This window comes from Astatotilapia calliptera, chromosome 15 (genome assembly GCF_900246225.1).
Source record: "Astatotilapia calliptera chromosome 15, fAstCal1.2, whole genome shotgun sequence".
Taxonomy (NCBI): Eukaryota; Metazoa; Chordata; class Actinopteri; order Cichliformes; family Cichlidae; genus Astatotilapia; species Astatotilapia calliptera.
In genome coordinates this window covers 1597119-1616314 of record NC_039316.1, presented here as the reverse complement: position 1 = coordinate 1616314, position 19196 = coordinate 1597119, and the positions used below count along the sequence as shown (strand labels likewise).

General features: G+C 42.1%; 1 protein-coding gene across 5 annotated transcripts in view; it reads right to left on the bottom strand.

The window, feature by feature from the left end:
* ccdc85cb (coiled-coil domain containing 85C, b) overlaps nucleotides 1-19196 on the bottom strand; it is a 47450-nt gene that overhangs the window by 3005 nt on the left and 25249 nt on the right. Inside the window, exons 2-5 of one of the 5 annotated variants that reach the window (XM_026194064.1) lie at nucleotides 12038-12117; nucleotides 10826-10867; nucleotides 4766-4870; nucleotides 335-427 (exon numbers count right to left, since the gene is read on the bottom strand). In XM_026194064.1, coding sequence (XP_026049849.1) covers nucleotides 335-427; nucleotides 4766-4870; nucleotides 10826-10867; nucleotides 12038-12117 — 320 coding nt within the window. The remainder of the gene's footprint in view (nucleotides 1-334; nucleotides 428-4765; nucleotides 4871-10825; nucleotides 10868-12037; nucleotides 12118-19196) is intronic. The other 4 variants (XM_026194065.1, XM_026194066.1, XM_026194067.1 and 1 more) reach the window with 4 other exon arrangements.

Here is a 19196-nt window from a genome sequence, read left to right as displayed (position 1 = left end):
TTCTTGTTTTTTTCCATAGCGCTACCAGCCTGACCCACTTGAACATGGTTAAGTACTTCTAGGCATGGTCTGGTACTACTTTATCTGCTAATATAATGCTACCCCCTTTTAACCATTTAAAAGAAAGTAACATTACATTAGCAACAAATGTGTTTTTCCCACATTTGAACTGTCACGCTGGTCGCAGCTATACCATAATAGCCTTCAGGCATCATCCTGCAAATTCTCCAGGAACAGCACTATGATAGCATCACAGCTGCATCAATGATACAAAAGCTGTAACACTGTTTACCAACAATTACACCCTGTGATTGATTTCCCTGACTAATATTACCTTCATGGCATGGACCACAGCCTCAGGCTTTTGGACGCAGGACAAATAGCCTGTAGCTGGAGAGGACTCGCTAGTTGGTAGGCGTCCAGTCCCCTAAGGGGAGAGAAAAACAGAGAGTGAGAGAAAGAAACAATAACATAACAATGATGAAGATGTTAGGGAGCGGGAGAACTGTGACAGAGGTTAAGAGGCAGGTGCAAACCTGCACCAGCCAGGACATCTGCAAAGAGCTCTTCATTTGAGTCAAGATACCAAAAAAGAGGCCCCACTCGTCCCATCAGGGGGCACCTGTTCGGATTTAAAAAGAGAGTATTCCTGTACTGTCACACTGAAAATGTCACCCCCTTCATACCAGCTCAAATCACCAATCCTCCACTGGTGTTTTTCTTCCCTGTTTCTTTTGTATTCCACTCCCTCCTCTGGTCTGCTACCTGCACAGAGTGATTTAACCTGGTGTGATGGGAGCAGCCAGCCAGGAAAGAGACTGAGGGGGAGTTTGCTTGACTCATCACCACCCCCCTCCCGGGTAGTTCCAGACAGTGGGTCTCTGTCTGAGGGACACAGAGATCACTGGGATACACAATGGGTCCCATTCACCGTAACCTGGCATCGGGGTCTTGCATTAGACACAGATCCCTGGCTCTGTTAGCCTGGGTTAAATTCTCTGCTCGCTAGTGATGCGCCTGTCAGCTCCCTCCATGCCCGCTGGCCCCATTTGGGTGCCAGAATGATCCCACGTAACCTGATAGCACGGAGATAAAATAATAATCCCACTGCACCCAAGAGGACCGATTTGTGGAAACTGCCCAGCAGTTTATTCACATCACATAAACCGCACAAAGCACTGATTTACATCTAGAGGCTTTTGGCCATACAAACCAATAAGAAAAGTATTCTTTCAACCATTGGACAAGAAAAGGTCAAAGTGGCAAAAGAGCTTAACGGCACGTTTCCATGTTTTTAAGCATAATCTGATGTTATCCTCAGACAGGTTGAGCATTATATTTACAAGCTCTGACATGAGAAAAATAGGATGAAAGTGAATGTGAGTGTACATTTGCACATTTTGCCAGCACTTGAACTGACGCAGTGTCTTAGTTTAGTAACTACATCAAAACAACCATTTATGACATCCACTTAATTACATACAGTACCAGAAAAGCTTGGACTGGTTTGATACTTGATGTAATCCAGTGCAGATGCCAGTCCAAGCCCCCTTTTTTGCACATATTTAGTATATTAAATTTACCCACCGTTTTGTTTTTGCCTGTGTGGATTCCAAGGTTTCTCTTTAAATCTGCAACTGTCTGATCAAAGAGCAGCTAAACAACACAGCAAATTCATCCAGACATCCGAGGGAAACATTTTGTTTAGTATTCCACAGACACAGTTGAGTTCGCTCGTTGCAACAGCTGCTCGCTCATGTTTGACCTAAAAATCACGCTTGCAAAACTTTGTGTGTAAAAACACGTAATACAAAAGACAAATGGAGTTGTTTTTAAAATTTATGCCATTTATGATATCCAATTATCTGTGTGTGCATCACAAAGACCCATCCATACTTTACAAGCGCTTCAATTTTCCAGTGAGTTAAGACTGTATCTTTATACCAACAAAAGGTAACAGCTTCCATACAGTGAAGTGGACTTTGGTCTGACTGAAAGTATGAATGTATAATTCATCGTTAAGCCTTTTGTGATATTTAATATTTGAAATATGTAAACATTCACTGCAAGCATTTGCCAAGAGCAGTGCAGTCAAGAAAAGGATTTGGACACAGATAGCTCGGGGCAGTGTTTACTGCTCGTAACTGTAAGCATCTCCTGCATTAACAGGGCTGATTTGGGTCATTGCAGCAGGAGGCAGGCAGGGGGACAAACACTGTCAGGAGCAATGGTTTGAAGTTTAAACATACGAAAATGAGCACAGACTGTTGAGCGTCTTCTATTTGACAATCTCATGTACGCTCACTGACCTGAAACTTTGAGTAAGACAAAGAAGTGAATATAGAGGATGAGCTGATCGATTGGGAGGGACACACACAACTAAGAGTCCACTTCACTGAAGTCATTCTGAAGTCCCACATCTCATCTTCGATTTTATGCCTTCTTTCCCTGCTCCTCAACATGAACTGGGCAAACTACAGAGCTCAACGTTAGTGCTGTTCTGTGGGCTTGTCAGAAACAAGGCCATTAGCAGAAAAAGCTAAAAATAAATAAATAAAATAAAAAAAATCTGCCTTTATTGTACAATTTATAAACCCACAAGAACATATTACAGTCATGGTGGTGGATTATTTTACTGTCAAATAGCTCCAGACGAGCCATTTCTCACCGCTTTATCACTAAGCTAAGCTAAGCTAAGCTAGGCTAACTGACAACTAGCAGCTATTAGCTTGCCACTCTCTTTACTTCCTCTCTTCTCTCTCTGAATAAGAGTTTCACAGCTTTTTATATTTATATAAGCATATACTAGCTGCTACGCTTTGCTAATGTTTAGATTTAGATTATTATTTTATGCTTTATATTTATATTTAAATATTTCTAAGATTATATATGTTGCTCTTTAGATTGAACGACTTAACTCGAAATTTCGAGTTAATAACTCAATATTTTGAGAAAAGTAACTCGAAACTTCGAGTTAGCGCTGCCAATCAGTAATCTACTGTACGTGAATTATGTCATTTCCTTGTTAACCGGAAGCTGAAGCCCTCAGCTACAAATGCTACAGCTAAACTACTAGTATTACAGCCAGTCATGAATGCACAAATTACTGATAATTTTCAGCGTGGCTTCACAAATGATGAAATCTTTGTGTTAATAGCTGAATCACATGGCGTTACTATCACCAAACGTACTCTCAAAAGCACCAATTTGTTACGATCTGGTTTTGAGTGCGAATTCTACATAGATCACTGATTGGCAGAGCTAACTTGAAATTTAGAGTTATTAACTCGAAATTTTGAGAAAAGTAACTCGAAATTTCGAGTTAAGTTGTTCAATCTAAAGAGCAACATATATAATCTTAGAAATATTTAAATATAAATATAAAGCATAAAATAATAATCTAAATCTAAACATTAGCAAAGCGTAGCAGCTAGTTTTCAGGAAAATGTTACTATAACGATCATAGGATGTGTACATACATAAACTATCTCCTCCTTAACAGAGCGACAGTTAAGAAAGAACTTTGAAATATTGTCACACATACTTATTAATATCTATACATTTTTTCGATTTATATTACATCCCAATTCTTATGGATGTAACATAAATATAAATATGTTCTTTTCTGATATATTATGTACATTTAATCATCGCTTGCGTTTGTTCGGCGTACGTCACCCATACATAATTTAACAGTCACCAAAATTGGTGTGGACTGAATTTTTAAGACGCACCACTAAATACACAATGAAATGATGAATAAATGAAACAATGAATAAAAGGCGCTGCTGCTAATAATTCTAATTTAACAATACATAAAAATCTATTTTAATACCAAATTCATGATGCTAAAGCAAAAATATAGTTACATGATGATTTAATCAAATATATCCAACATTTTTATATCCAGCATATTTTTTCACAACACATGCCTGTTAAATGTCTTATTCATAGCACATCAAAAGTTTGACCTTATTTCATATAAAACTACACTGTAAATATGGGGAACCTACAATTCACAATTTACCTCTGTGCTGCAAAATAACCCTGTGATTAAAACAAAAAAAAAAAATATATTTTTTTTTAACACAAGGAAGATTTAGTCTTCTGAGGAGCGGCACAGCCCGACTCTGACCTTCCTTAATTGCCAATCCTCTCCTCCTGAAGACATTGGCAGGGTTAAGGGTGGAGGTGGAGTGGAGAGGATTATTATTTTCATAGTGGAATTTGGTTCAAACAAGCTCCAGGGAGGAAGAAAAAGCAGGGACAGGATATGAGGAAGAGTGCTGACTATGCTAAATTTCTATCCTGGTCTCTGCCTTAGTTTCTCTTCTGTCTAAGACTCTGTCTGGATCATCCCCCTTATGCCCCATTTCCTTTCATTCCTTTTCTTCTCCCTCTCTCTTTTTTCTTCTTCCTGTCACGTGTAAGCGAGAGCGAGGTTGCCTGTGGAGGTTTAATTGGAGTGTGAGAAGTAAAGTGAATTAGAGCTGACTTGACTTTGCCGTGGAGGCACTGGCATAGCGCTCCCTACAATTAAGCATGTGCATGTCTGTGTGCAATTAAGCCCTGTCTCTTTATGTAACCACATCTGTATAAGCAGTGTCATAGCGCTGACTGATTGCTGTGACTATTGTCTTAGCGGTTAGTGTGAGCGGGTATTCATCTAAGCGTGTCAGTGTGAATCTTAGTATAGGTGGTTAGCCTTCTCCAAATTTGTGTGTTTGCGTATGTGTGCGTGTGTGTCAGTCTTCTCATTACTGACCATGTGCATGGCTTCCTGGCGCTGGGGCAGTGAGGACAGCTGGGACTCTGAGTGGTACAGAGTCATTCCCTTCCTCAGGGCACGAAGGTCACCTGGGTTACACTGCTGGACACAAACGGTCACAAAACAAACACCAAAGGAAAAAAAAAGAAAAGAAAAATAAGACTTCAATGTGAGTTTTACCTAAAATTACCCAAAGAGTGGCTTCACTGCATGCTAATAAATCAAAGTTAATAATCCAAGACAGAGTGCAAACACACAGGGAATCCTGTCAGTTTGTTCGCTTTGGCACTAATTTGACTTTAATATTCATTCTGACAATGTTGACAAAAATCAATGTATTTGCCTCTATGAGAGATATTTTAACATAAAAACGGCCACTTTTTACTCAAATACTCAAAATCCTGAGGTACTCGCAAGTACCATCACCAACATTTGATAGAGATTAGCCCAGTTTTGTGCACATAAACAGAGAAAACACTGCCTGTGAAGCAATTTTACACCAATTTTCTCTTCTTGCATCTGTGTCACTAGACGCACAACTACCAGCATCTTTGTTACTACCCAGGTTTTGCCCGTTGGTATTTCCATCCAAGGGGGTTTATTAAAGTCTTTGGCTGTGTCTCCCTCACCATACAAGGCACTTTTCCTCATCACTCTCACGCCATTGCTCGTGTGCGGAAGTATCCCGTTTTGCCTTCATTGAGGTTCACTACATAGGGGCAACATGCCTAAAATTTGTCCTCATTAGCAGCCAAAGACCACTGGTTCCTGGGGGGCAGTTACCAGCCCAGCTTCGCTCTGCAGGCAGGGACACGGCAAACACCACTGTTTCTTGTGACATTTCTCGTGTCGCGCACTAGTGTTCCCTCTGTGCGTGGCGCGGTGCATGAACACACGTGATGCCTGGGAGCGCTCAGCTATAAATAACCCGTTGAGCTGTGGGTGTGTGTCTATGAATGCCCGGACATTGTGCTGTGTTGTCTGCCTTTGTATTATCTGTGTGTGTGTGTGTGTGTGTGTGTGTGTGTGTGTGTGTGTGTGTGTGTGTGTGTGACGCACTCAGGTGCACGCTCGCACGCACAAAGCCACAATCAGCATTCCCCTCGTCTTCCCCGTCCTTTGATATTCCTGCTCCTCTTCTCTCCTCCAACTCAGTATCCTTGTAATGTTCCTCTAACCTTTTCCAGTCCTCCCCCTGGCGCTTCTTGATCTATCCTTTCAGTTTCCATATTCATGCCCTCAATAGTGCATCTTTTTTGACATCTCTATAAGCTTTGTGTCTGGTAACCTTAAATGTCAAAATCAAGAGGGGTGACATAAACGCATAGTTGATCACCTGAATAAGAAGGCTTGCTAAAGAGTTTTATGTTACCGATGCAGACCTCTCCCTGAGTCTAGCTTTTCATTTAACCATCACACATCTCCAACTTTACTTCCCACCCCGACATGACCTTGACCGCTGAGACCAGCAAAGCCATTTGTTTGCCAGACAGCTGAGGACAGTTGGCTCGCTGCAGTCTTCCTGGCTAAAATTCAGGGGCCCTGCATCTTATCCATCCATCACAATGTTCTTGGTGCTGACGGGAAGATGCTGTGGGTGTCTTGCATCGTTTCCTGTTTGAATTATGAGGGGCAGGGGTGATGCCACTTTGACAAAAGGGTAGGAAGGACAGCGGGATGCTCCTCCAGAGCCGTGATTTAATCAAATACAGGATGGAAACTGTTAAATCAGAGTAACTCGTGCTAGACTGAAATAAGAGGCGTTTCCTTATCACAGTTACACCGTTAGACAGTTGGGCTGTACATCATATGCCGGTGCAGTATGGATGCTAATCTGGGACAAGCAACTTTAGCCTCAGTATTTTTGCATCTGAAATCAATGACCTGGTCTTTAAACTTAAATACGTCGCTCTTCCATCATTATTGTTACCTAATTATGCCATGAATGCAAAGCCTGACAGCCATAACATTAAGTGTTTGAGAGTTTGGGGCTTATTGCAGTGACTCAGGGGACGGAGCATCATCTGATATACAGATCATTACGTGCTTACACTTGTCAGTTTCATGACAAAGTGTCAGTGTGGATTGAGGAGGAGTGCATGAGTGCTTCACACACTGTAGTGAGTTGACAAAAGATATTTTCTCCACAGGTCTGAGCCTCTCTCAACGACGGCGCAAATTTCTGACATTGGGTGATAAAAGTGCTTTGGGTTGCAAGCTCCCAAATGCAAAGTTTACAAGATGCCTGACTCACCCTGACCTAAACCAAACAGTATTTACCAAGAGTGAACTTCCGACAACGTCCGGACCAGATTATCTCAACATCGTCCGGAGTTCGTGTGCGAGCTCGACTAGAGACAAGTAACAGCTGGAAGAAATGGGAGAGCTTAGTGGGAGAAAGCCTGAGGAGGATGCGCGTGTCTGAGCATGTCTGAATGTGTGCATCTGAGTGCACACACCTGTTTTTCTAATTGTGTTTACACCTGGGCTGCGTAGGCCCTTGTTAATGTTAATATCCACTGTGGGATCCTGCTGTTAACTCCCTCCACGCTCCCTTGAGTATGGTTAAAATACCTCAGCCAAGCTGGTCTGGAGGGTCAGCATTCCTGCACTAAGAGGCCATTGTTTCCTCTAGCTGAACACAAGTTTCGCTGGGCCGGTTTCATAACACAGGAAGTTAGGCAATACAATCCACTGGGGAAGATAATCCATTGTAACAATTGAACCTGCTAATATGCACACACGTCATCAGGTAGGATATCATGAAATCTAACTGAATGGTAAACTTCAGTAATTCTTATTTTCACCCAATATTTTCCTGTTATCACCTCTGTGGGAAAGTCATGTTTAGTAACAACAACCAGAGATTACAGATTCATATTTTTCAGCTTCAGATTGACAGTCCTTCATTGTTCAGTTGCACTCCCACAAAGGTTTCGGCCATGCATAACAGATGCCTGAATCTACCTGGCTTGCCCCCCGGATCTTTAATTATTCAGCCCTCCAGACGTCAACACAAGCTAGGACATGCGTGTGTCATTTATGCACCAAAGCACAATATAGCATTCATTCACTTAAGTTACCTTGTACCAAACACTGTGCGGAGCAGTTCCAAGGACAGATAAAAGCTTTCTTGCCAAGAAAGGCCACGTACAAGCAAGGGCCACCTGTGTTCATTCATTAGCACAGCATGCTAGCAGCACAGAAAGGAAACCCCTGGACACAGAAGCCACAACCCTGCAAGGCGGTGCATTTAACTTCCCGTGTTCTCGGAAAACCGGCACAATCACAAGGTGAATCATTTCTGTGGTGATGTTTGTCAATGCACTTTACTGTATTACGAAAAGTTGGAGATCAATATCAATATTAGGTGTGTATCAATGATATGAAGTCACAACCAGAAACCGGTTAGTTTAGCACTACAGGACGAGAGGGAGTGATGGGGACAAAGCTAGTTTGAGTCTGATAACACGCTCTCTCATGATTTGACCACTGATAAGCAACAGAAGTTATGTGTTGTTTAACTTTTTTTAATGGTATAAAACATGAGATATATTATGTTAATTAGAAGTTCTAAGTGTTAATAATACTGTTATGTTAGCACTTTGAACCACAGACAGTGGGTAAATCCAAAGTGTTTTTACGGTGGCCCTGAGAGGCCAAACGGACTGCAACTTAAGAAATAAGAAAAATGCTGCAAAAGCACACAAAGTGTTTCTGGCGAGACAATAACCCGACGGACCAGTTACAGCAGGGGTGCCCAATCCCGGTCCTCGAGAGCTACCGTCCTGCAGCTTTTAGATGCATCCCTACTAGGGCTGGGCGATATGACCCAGAATTCATATCTCGATATTTTTTAGCTGGATGGCGATATAAGATATATATCTCGATTTTTTTTTTTTTTTAAAGCCATAAGTTAAGAACAAAAAGAGAGTTCTAGTCACACTGTGTCCCAGATATGGGCGCTTTTATTTACATACAGCGTAGATGTACATGAAGAAATTATTCAAAAATAAATTATCAGCATTTATTAAATAATCATGGTCCATAAATAAAAGAAAACAATGTTTTTTTGTGCATAACAAAAAGCTCACAATTGTGCAGTCAAAATGTAAACTAATAGACGCTGAGCATAGTAACAAAGAGACAGATTTCACAGCTGCACCACGTCTCTGAACAGGTGCCGTTTGTGGTCCTTATACACACACAGTACGGTAATATTACGTTGAAGCACAGTACGTATCACTCCGCGAGGCTCCTCCCCGGTAGCCCTAATCCTCCAAGACAATCCATCAAGCGGTGCAGCTCCGTAGCTTAGCAAAGTCATATTAAAACATTTTTTGACAGATTGCCGAGCGCTGTGTACCACATAAAATCGGTTCGCGGTCAGTAAGCACAACCAGAATTCATACATAAGGCGCACTGTCGAGTTTTGAGAAAATGAAAGGATTTTAGGCCGTGCAGCCCCTCCTGGCTGCATGTCGTTAGCGCGGTTAGCTCATTAGCGCGGTTAGCTCGCTAACACGTTGACGCCATCCAGCCCCACGCACGGTAACTCGCTAACGGAGATTTTCCGCTTTCATCTTGTCATTGCCTGCAGGTGAAGCTATGGGGGAGGCGGAGTTGTGTTCAGTGAAGGAGAGGCGAGGTCGAGTAACGTTGCGTAGAGACAAAAGTGGACGAAAGAGAGGCAAACCTGCGGCTCCACAAGTATAATTATAACGTAACATAGACTATATCGATATAAACGATATTGTCACATCTTATATCTTGTATGAAAATATATCGATATTTTTAAAAAACTCGATATATCGCCCAGCCCTAATCCCTACTCCAACACAGCTGAATCAAATGGTTTGATTACCTCTTCAGCATGCCATCGTGTTTGGCAAAGGCCTGATAACAAGCCATTCATTTGATTCAGCTGTGTTGGAGTAGGGATGCATCTAAAAGCTGCAGGATAGTAGCTCTCGAGGACTGGGATTGGGCAGCCCTGAGTTACAGGAACCAAAACATGCTAAGTAAGTGTGTTTTAATCTCATGATTCATAAAATACTGATGACGGATTTTTAGGCTAATAGTTAAGCTAACACACTTACCTCTCATCTTTTCTTTTCTCACAAAACTAATAGATCCTCCACTTCTTTTAAGTGTTTATCGGCAAAATTATTGGCATATTTTGTTTCCTGCAAATAGTCCGTCGGGTTATTGTCTCCCCAGAAACACTTCCCTTGTGCTTTTGGAAATCAGTTTTTTCATATTTCCGTTGTGTTTTGTGTGCTTTTGTAGCGTTTTTCTTATTGCTGGGGTTTTCTTAAGTTGCAGTCCGTTTGACCTCTCAGTTCCACTGTAGTTTTTGCTTAAAAACAAAATGATTTCAGGTCCTGTAATTTATGTGAAAATGGATTTCTGAGTTGACTTTTTTAAATACTTTCCAGCTGCGTTTATGGGCTCAGTCGCTCATTTTTGGTCATGAAAATTAAGTGTATTTCATAAATCCTGGTCCTAATAGGTTTCAAACTGGAGGATTATCTGCGGTATGCTCATTAGCTAACGATTTGATATTGACAAATTCATAGCCGATGAGCAAGTGGTTTGACGGTCAGACCCACCCCTCCTCGTCATATTAGATTTATTTCTTTAACCAAAGTGGAAATGGTTTCTTCAGAAGCCAGTGGATGATGTCACAGTCCCGATCTTTGCCGCAGTCTAGCTAGCGTCTAGCCTTTATGCTAAGCTAAAAAACACTACAGGCTGTTGCGTCATAATAACTTAATCCCATCAAGGGAACAAATCATCATATTCCTACCCTTTAAACATTACCACAGATGTGATTCCTTGTCTGAAAGGCACAACATAAAACATTACTGCAAAGAGTCACCTTGCCTTGTACAGCTGCTGCTTTGATAGTGTCAGCCCTCTACAGAAGAGAAAGCAAGAAGCTCAAAGATGTGAAAAGTCCCACCACCAAACGAGTAAAAAGAGTGAAAGGGCCAAACAGACTGAACCAACCGGCCAGCAGAAGAGCCAACAAACACAGACATCACAGAAGATTACCTTTCTCGTCTGTATTTGCGATAAGCTATAGCGGCTATAAGCCTAGGGAGAGAAAAACATAATGGTGGAATGGTTTATTATGTTGTTTCGCTCTGTGAGGAGCCGTGAACAGCAATGGAAGCAACTGTTTTGCTGATGGATTTAAACACATAAAATTAAGGTAATGTATTTGTTAAAAATAAATAAATAAATCAGTCTCAACAGTTTCACATTTTGCACTGCACTTGAACGCATTCATATCCCAACATCACGTCTGCAGAAAACAACGTGAACAAAAACTATAAGACGGGAGTTCATATTCTATGCTTGGACTGCTGCGAGACAATGTGTAACACCTAACTGTAGCGCGTAAGAGATAATTATGAGGATCGTTTAGGTTTCATGTCAGTGATAACAGCCTACACTCTGCCTACACATGAATCTGCTGGGATATAAGTGGGAAAGAAGACTTCAAATTATAGTGTGAAATTCAGCCTCGTCTCTGTGCAACCTGATTTGCATTAAACGAACCGACTCGCACCATAAAATGATGCGATAAAATTAAAGAGGCCAAATTATAAACTTAAAGCCTGAGCTGTTTTTTTTTGTTGCCAATAATTAGTCGAACACTTCATGAATCAGATTTCCCCTCACGTGACCAGATTAGTGTGCTTCGATTTCGTCATCTGCTGTTTGTGCTCGACTGGGTAAACACACCTCCGCAGACTGACATGTGACCTTCTGGTGAACCACACCAGCATTCCACACACACCCCACCCCGTTTTTGCACACACCCCCTCCCTCACCGAGCCCTCCATCCTCCAAATTTGGGAGAAGTCAGAGCAAGGTCAGCTTTGGGGATAAATCCTTTACTCTGTCACTGTCACTTAATGCCTCTTTCCCCTTCTTTTTCCTCCTCTCATCTCTGCTCCGCTCCCACAGTTCGCCTCGGGGGCTAACATCAGTGCACGCTACTGAAGCTTACTGACTCCCTATGAATTAAACATGGATAAACATATTCCCCAACTAACAGGGAGCCTGTTGCAAGGGGTAGCTTCACAGAAGCATTAGGCAACGATTTTATGTCATCGCAGCTTCCTGTCATGCGTTGAGGATGAGTTAAAAATTCGCACAAGAGGAGTTTAGCGAGGGTATAAGTTTAGACGGAAACTCAAGTGGGCTAATTGCGGCATGGCACATGTGCCTGTGTGTGTGTCCTTGTGCAAGCCTCACCTGTGAGAGGAGCTTATTGTTATCGTCTTCCAGTATCCGCACTTTCGTCTCCAGCTGCCTGATGTAGTTGGTGGAAGAATCTGGAGGAGAGATGAAGAGGAAAAAAAAGAGAAGAGGAGAAGTGATTAGCATTTCAAAGACCTCAAGCGGAAAACGGGCAGGCAGGGCCACTGAGGCAGAAGGACCACAGAGAGCTCCAAAGGTTGCCGTGCAGTTTGAGATGCACATCATATCCTTGTGAAAGAGCATTATAATATTAGCTAATATTAGCTAATATGCTAGCTCTGACACTCAAAGATCTAAAAATATTAAATTGGCACCCAAACAAAAGACAAAAGGTACAAATTCTCCCACCTTTTACATTTATGCACTATGGATGCAAATGTTGGTATGGGCTTATATCAGGTATTTATCTGGTGACTTACATTGGCATAAAAAGAAAGATGGCATCAGCTTTTAGACGGCTAAAAAAATTGTTGTAATAGTAGTAAAGATTTCATCCCTAATTTTAATTTTTTAGTAATTTTAGTTGATCCAAGTATTGGTTCCATCCTCAAATTCAAGCCTATTGGTCGCTTTGCAAAATAAGTTCTTGCAGCTGATGTCAAAGGTCAAGCACAGTGTTCACGCTGACCCATTTTTTGACCCCATACTCGACCGCTTTTTCCTTTCCCAACTTGGTGCACATTTCTCCTGTTCTCTGTATGAAAGAGAGTCAACTGTCATATTTGAGATTCGTCACAGAACTGTCTGTAATCTGCACATCTGACAGTCTAACTGCAGCCTAATTATCCCACAGAGGTTTACACAACCAAGGTTGATCCCAATAAAGCGGCACTGTGCTGACTTGAATCAACTTTACCGAGTTCAAATCAGGGACGGGAGCGGATGTGAAGCGCGGAGGTACAGTTTGACTCTGCAGGTGCCAGGGAGCCTGTTATCTAAAAAGGCATGTTTAATTTACAGAGAGAGATCAAAGCCGAGTTACGCACAGGAGCCGCGCTCTGGTAGCTACTCGGGAGCACAACACCGCACGCACGGCTTTATTGTGTTTTGTTTTCTAAGTGGAATTACAGAGAGGCTGAGAGCGGCGACGGCGGGGAAGCTGCTGATGAAAATGATGGGTTGAGGTTTAACAAGATGCACATGAGGACTCACAGCTGCAGGGTGCCGCACACGCAAATGAAACAAAGCTTCTCGCATCTGTTTGGCAACTCTCGTCTTAGTTTGCCTCGACTTAAATGACCCTCACAAGTCCAACAGACATTTAAGCAAGTCGACAAGCACTTTGCAAGCAGGGGGCACCACTGTTCACAAATCAGCCCACTCGAACGCCAACCTGGATTCAGCAGGTTTGCAGTTACATGCACACAGCCACAGATGCTATCAGTTTCAGACATACTTTAGAAACCTCCTGCTGTTTGCATAAACACGTCAGACAGCATACACACTCAGCTGTCTGCAGATCCATGAAGTTTTGGTCAAGCTTATGCTTAACTGGTGTCCTAAATCTACCTTACATTATAGATGCAGAACAACATTTTCAGAACTGAATCTGGAGCCTGTAAGTGTTCTCATGTCAGAATTGGTGCTCTGTATTAAATGCACTTTACCAGAACAGCAGTGGTAAAGCCCTCGTTGTCTTTCATTCAACTACTGTTGTCTTTTATCTTCTTTTGCATCATTTTTCTTTGTGTAATAATGTGAAACAAGTATGAAGAAAGGGAAATATATCCTATTTTAAAAACCCACGGGATCATCAATCTTTTCCCACAACTTGAAAGCAGACAGAGCCAAGTCCAATCGGTCTAACCCCATGACTTTTTTTTTTAAGAAGGGCCAGTGCAGACAACACTTGTTAGCCAGTGACTGGACACCTACAGGAGGCCACAGTGGGACGCTGGCCAGATCTGGTAATCCTCTCTTACTGCCTTGTGACACTCTAATCTGTATTCATCTGCTTGCCTGACCTGCAGCCAGATCTCAAGCTGATTAGGATGAAGGTTCCTCAGCGTTCAGTCAGCAAACAACAAACGAAGAAGACTCTGAAAGGGGAGGGGGGGGGGCAGAAAATGGATGTTAACTGCTGCTTTTCTCCCCCACTGTTGTGTATGTTGAGATTATTCACAGGGATTAAGATTAAACCATCAGTGTTCGAACAAACTCGTATTTTTTATCTTCTTAAGACCAAATAAATAACAATAAGATGTAAAGATGTACAGTCGAAGGTAAATATTGATGCAGTTTTCCATTTTAACTAGAAAAACAAAACAAAAACAGAATTGGCCCTAAGTGATGGGTTCCACAGACGCGAGCATGAACAGCTTCTTCACATAACACAGCACCATCCCTCCCCTTCTACTCCCCACAAGCCTTTGATGTGTTATAGGAGGCTAAATCTCAAAGTGCATCCCTTCAGCATCACGCACGGCATGATTAAGTTGTCTTTCTCAAATATGTGCAGATCTGCTGTGAGAAAATTCACAAGAACACACACACACACACACACACACACACACACACACACACACACACACACGCTCAGAGCTGCGGGGATCTGCTCGTGGAATCCAGCCGTCACCCTCTCTCTTTAACACCCAGCTCCGGAGTCATCCTGGTGGGAGAAGGGTCAGGCAATTAAACTGCTCCCTGGCTCCCCTGCCACTCCTTCATCCTTTCATCCCCGCAGCCCCTCCAGCAACACATCCTCTCCCCTGCATCACTCGTCCACAAGGAAACGCTACAGATCATACAGAGATCACACAGCAGAGCCAAAATAACCGCCTTTCAAACCCCAGCTCTGTGCATCTGCTCTTTCATGCACACACAGCCCAACAAAAACAGGATCATGGGAGAGGCTGTTATTATTTATGCACAGCCTGAATGCAATCTTAAACAGGTGAATAAGCGAGTAGAAGATGCTGTGAAGCAGTGAAATATTTCCAACTAGGCTGTAAACAATGCAGCATGAGAATGCCGGAGGCCCTGACAGAGAGAGGAAAATCCGGCCTTTACGTGAGCTATTTTTATATCTGTGCTACTGATGTTTACCCGCTGAACTGAGCTGATGTGAGACTGTATATATCTGTGTGCGCGCCGGACAAAAGGTGACGCAGACGGCGGCACGAGTCCATCCCCCCTTTCAGCGCGTCGCTTTTTATCACGTCAGTGCCACTGTGACCCACTTCCAGCAGCCACTCCCCTCCTTACCTCCACTCCACTCCCACTTTTCCCTCCATTTCACTACATCCCATTACTTTAACGACTCTCTCCATTACAGCTCTTTTGCTGCTCTGAAAGAAAAAAGAAAAAAGAGGCAGTTTTGAAGAGACTGACCTGATATTATGTCACAACAATAAAAACACATATGAGGCCGTTAATCTGACTGAAAATAGAGTTACAAAAAGTTGTTGTGACCCCGTTTTAAAAGGGTCTGGGCTCCACTAGCTCCCGTTTGGTTGCTACAAGGCTCCAAGCAGCCTATGCCCATCTGTCTATAACAGCCCATCTTGCTGTCTTTGCTGCACGCCTCTAGCAGACAAAAATATCTGCGAGCCAAATCACAAGTGAAACAAGTGTGGAATTTAATACTGCACAAGACAGTGTATGTGTTATAGCAGCGGTCCCCAACCTTTTTTGCGCCACGGACCGGTTTATGTCCGACAATATTTTCACGGACCGGCCTTTAAGGTGTCACGGATAAATACAACAAAATAAAACTAGTACCGGTATTGAAAAAAAAGACGATTTATTCATAACACACGTGAAAAGACCCAGGAAAACCGAGTTAAGGATAACAAAATAACGCTGAAAACCGATAAAAACCCTGAAAACCATACATTTCACACCTGAGCCTCAACTCTCGCGGCCCGGTACCAAACGACTCACGGACTGGAACCGGTCCGAGGCCCGGGGGTTGGGGACCGCTGTGTTATAGTATGAACTGTAACGCACTGTAACATTTCATAGTATGAAATTTAATGCATAATGTCTATTCAGTGTTGAATGGACTTCTGTCGCCATGAAAAAATAAAGACCTTTAAAATAATTTAAATGTTGGAACCTCCGAGGCTGAAACCTGCAGCCAGTGCACTCGTGCCAAAAACTGCAGTTCTTCAAATAGCCGTTTGAGAGCGTCTCCAAATACAAGTCACTCAAGCATAGACTCCTTATGTTTAAAAGACCAACTTTACAGCACAAATAAACAAGTTTATAAACTTTTTATACAAGTTTGTAAAACTTTTAAACTCTAAGAAAAAAGGTGTTGCATTTTTCTCCTTTTGCAACAACAGTATGGTGGTCAATGCTGGCCATTTAAATGATATATTAAGGCTTAAATTGGTAGTTGTTTGGCCACTTTGAGCAACAGTTAAACAGGTCGCTACCAGAAGACATCTAAGAAGCTGGCTGTCCACTTCAGTCAGTAAGTGATTTTAACTTAAGCTAAGCAGCTAACTAATAAAGCTAATGCTAGCTAACAATTACGCCAAACCTTTTGCCCAATTGTGGAACATCTGGTTTAGAAACAAATAAATAAAAACAAACAAAAACAAGTTAGCAACAGCCAACTTTAGGCTTCATAGCAAAAGTCCACAAACCAATGGGTGATGTTAGTGTGTGTGCATCTTTTATATACAGTCTGAGTTTTAAGACTTTTCAGTAAGTGTGAGATTTTGTACGTTACACTGCTGATTAGCAGGACAAGGTGGGAACATTGCAGCATTTCACAATACAAACAAACGTGAACCCTCTCATAAAACCGTGCTCCGCCGCGCTACAACTGGCCAAACCTCCAGAGAGTTCCTTTAGTTTCTGTTTGAGTACTGTTACCTTCCAGGATGATTTATATAGCCTGCACTGAATCACCTCATAATGATAATGTATCATCCACAAGAAATGGCAGAATTAGTGTCACTGTGATGGATAGCGTATGTATAATATCATTCTCCTCCTTAAATCTGTAGCCTGCTTTTCCATCTCTTTATTAGTTCTTTTTCTCTGTCACACCCTCGGTGCATATGTTTCAAACCCCCGAGTGGAACAAAAAGGTACGCCTGATGTTATCGGAGGTCACGGCAGAAGAGGGGGTTTCAACAATTATATTGACGAGTCTTAAAATTAGACCACACATATACATTTACAATCGACATTGGGCAGATAGTGGTGGGAATGTTACAAAAACCAGCCTCCGAGGTCTTTGTTACATCAAAGTAGCTTTGGTAAAGCAGTATGGTTAAAAAGGACCAGGCTTTGGAATCCCCTTATGTTTTCAAGTCAGATCCCAGGGCTGTTTAGAAAGCCTGCAGTGCATTGAAATCACTCTGCTTTTATTATTCCTGGCTCGGCTCTGGCTTTCATCTCCTATTCACAGCTGTATCTCAGTGTTTTAGTGCAGAGACATGTATATTCTCTCAGCGACGTGCGTGTCTGTGTGTGTGTAGCATGTATGAGTGCTTATGCACAACATTTTGAAGACAGGGAATGCATGTGGGCTGTATGGGTGTCTAAGCTGACAGTGTGAGCTCATGTGGGAGGGTGAAAGGATGAGTGAGAGGGTTCGAGCGAGAAAGGGGATTTTTTTTAACCCATCTGTGATACGTGTGTGTGTGTGTGTGTGTGTGTGTGTGTGTGTGTATACACATGTGTTCAAGGCGGGAATAGGTTGGGTCAATTACCTCAAGATGTTGAAGAAAGTGAAACAGTATGGACTGTTTCTGCTTTTTTCTACACTTACACCCGAGTCAGTGGTCAAATCAGTTCCACTGGTTACATAAAGCTTAAATCGTTATACTAAAATAGCTTTATTAACCGGCAACTTTAAAAATCTCAGTTTGGAACGAGCCGTATTCATGGTGGGAATCTGAAAGAGGTCCACCTTAAAAGCTGAAAAAGGGGGTGGAAAAGAGCAAAGACAGAAGAGAATCAAAGACATGGAGAGACGCCACTCCCTCCAGCCAGCAGTCAGAGCAGCAGTAAACATTTAAATGTAATGTTTGTCTAAGTAGCTGCAAAAGTAATTCCTTGAATTATTGTTCCATCACTTTATTGCTTTTGTAAAAACCCATTAATTGCTGAACTTACCCTTAAACCCAGTGAGGATGGAGCTTACATGAGTGCGTCACCATAAGGTGTGTGAAGTACAGTCACCACCTCCAGTCACGGTGTTGTAACTGTTGGAAATGCATTGCTTGCATAACATGCCACATTAAAAGTGGCTTTTCAAGCACCTTCAGCTGCTCTTAAACAGTGTGCACAAAACAAGATGCTAAATTTTAACCTGTGAATACAGATTAGCCTCCATTTGCGTTGCCAGGTGCAAATTTGCATCAACTCAGTTGATTACATAGGCTTTGTATGAAATCAAGCATGACGAAAACAGGTTTGGTGTGAAGGCACCATTAATGCTAGCCCATACCAAGCTACACACCCGTTCACCACAGTCTCTTCTCATAATGCATCTTCTGGCTTAATAAATGGTGTATCTGTCGTGACTGATGCTCTCACTTTTCTGCGATGGGGTCTCGCTGCCTCCAACTTTCCATGTAGCACTTGAACGGCGAGGAGTGCAGCATGACTGATAAAGCATTTTTAAGAGTGATACCAGTGGCTATATTTGTTGATTAAAAAAGAAAATGTAAAAAAAATTGTGAAATTAGCTTTTTTCCATTTTTGGCTTCCAAACATTAAGATAGCAAAGATGACAAACAGACGGTACATTCATTTCACAGCGTTGCTTTCTTTTTGTCTTGATGTTGCAAGTCTAACAAACCTCCGCCCTTGCGTAAAAATGAAACTTTCATTAAACATTCATTGGCCAGTTCATCAAGATGATGGAAAAGGAAACTGTGTTCAACAAACAAAGAAACAAAAAGGAAAAGTATTCAGTGACATTTGCCTGCAGAGCCTTTCTGTGCTCCATAATGTAGTACTGTGTACTGTCAGCTCAACTAGATGTTCAATTCAGGCAGATTAGTTGGGAAAATCCTTCCCTAAGGAGACTGGTTAGAATGGTCAGGAATGTCAGATTGAAGATGGAAAAGTTGAGCTATAAGAGTTATGTCCAAGAAAGAATTTTTGATTACTGATGTGCATTTGTGTCAAAAGTGAAGAAATTAAATGTTTGAGATTTATTTATTTTTTCCTGTGACATTTTAGCCCG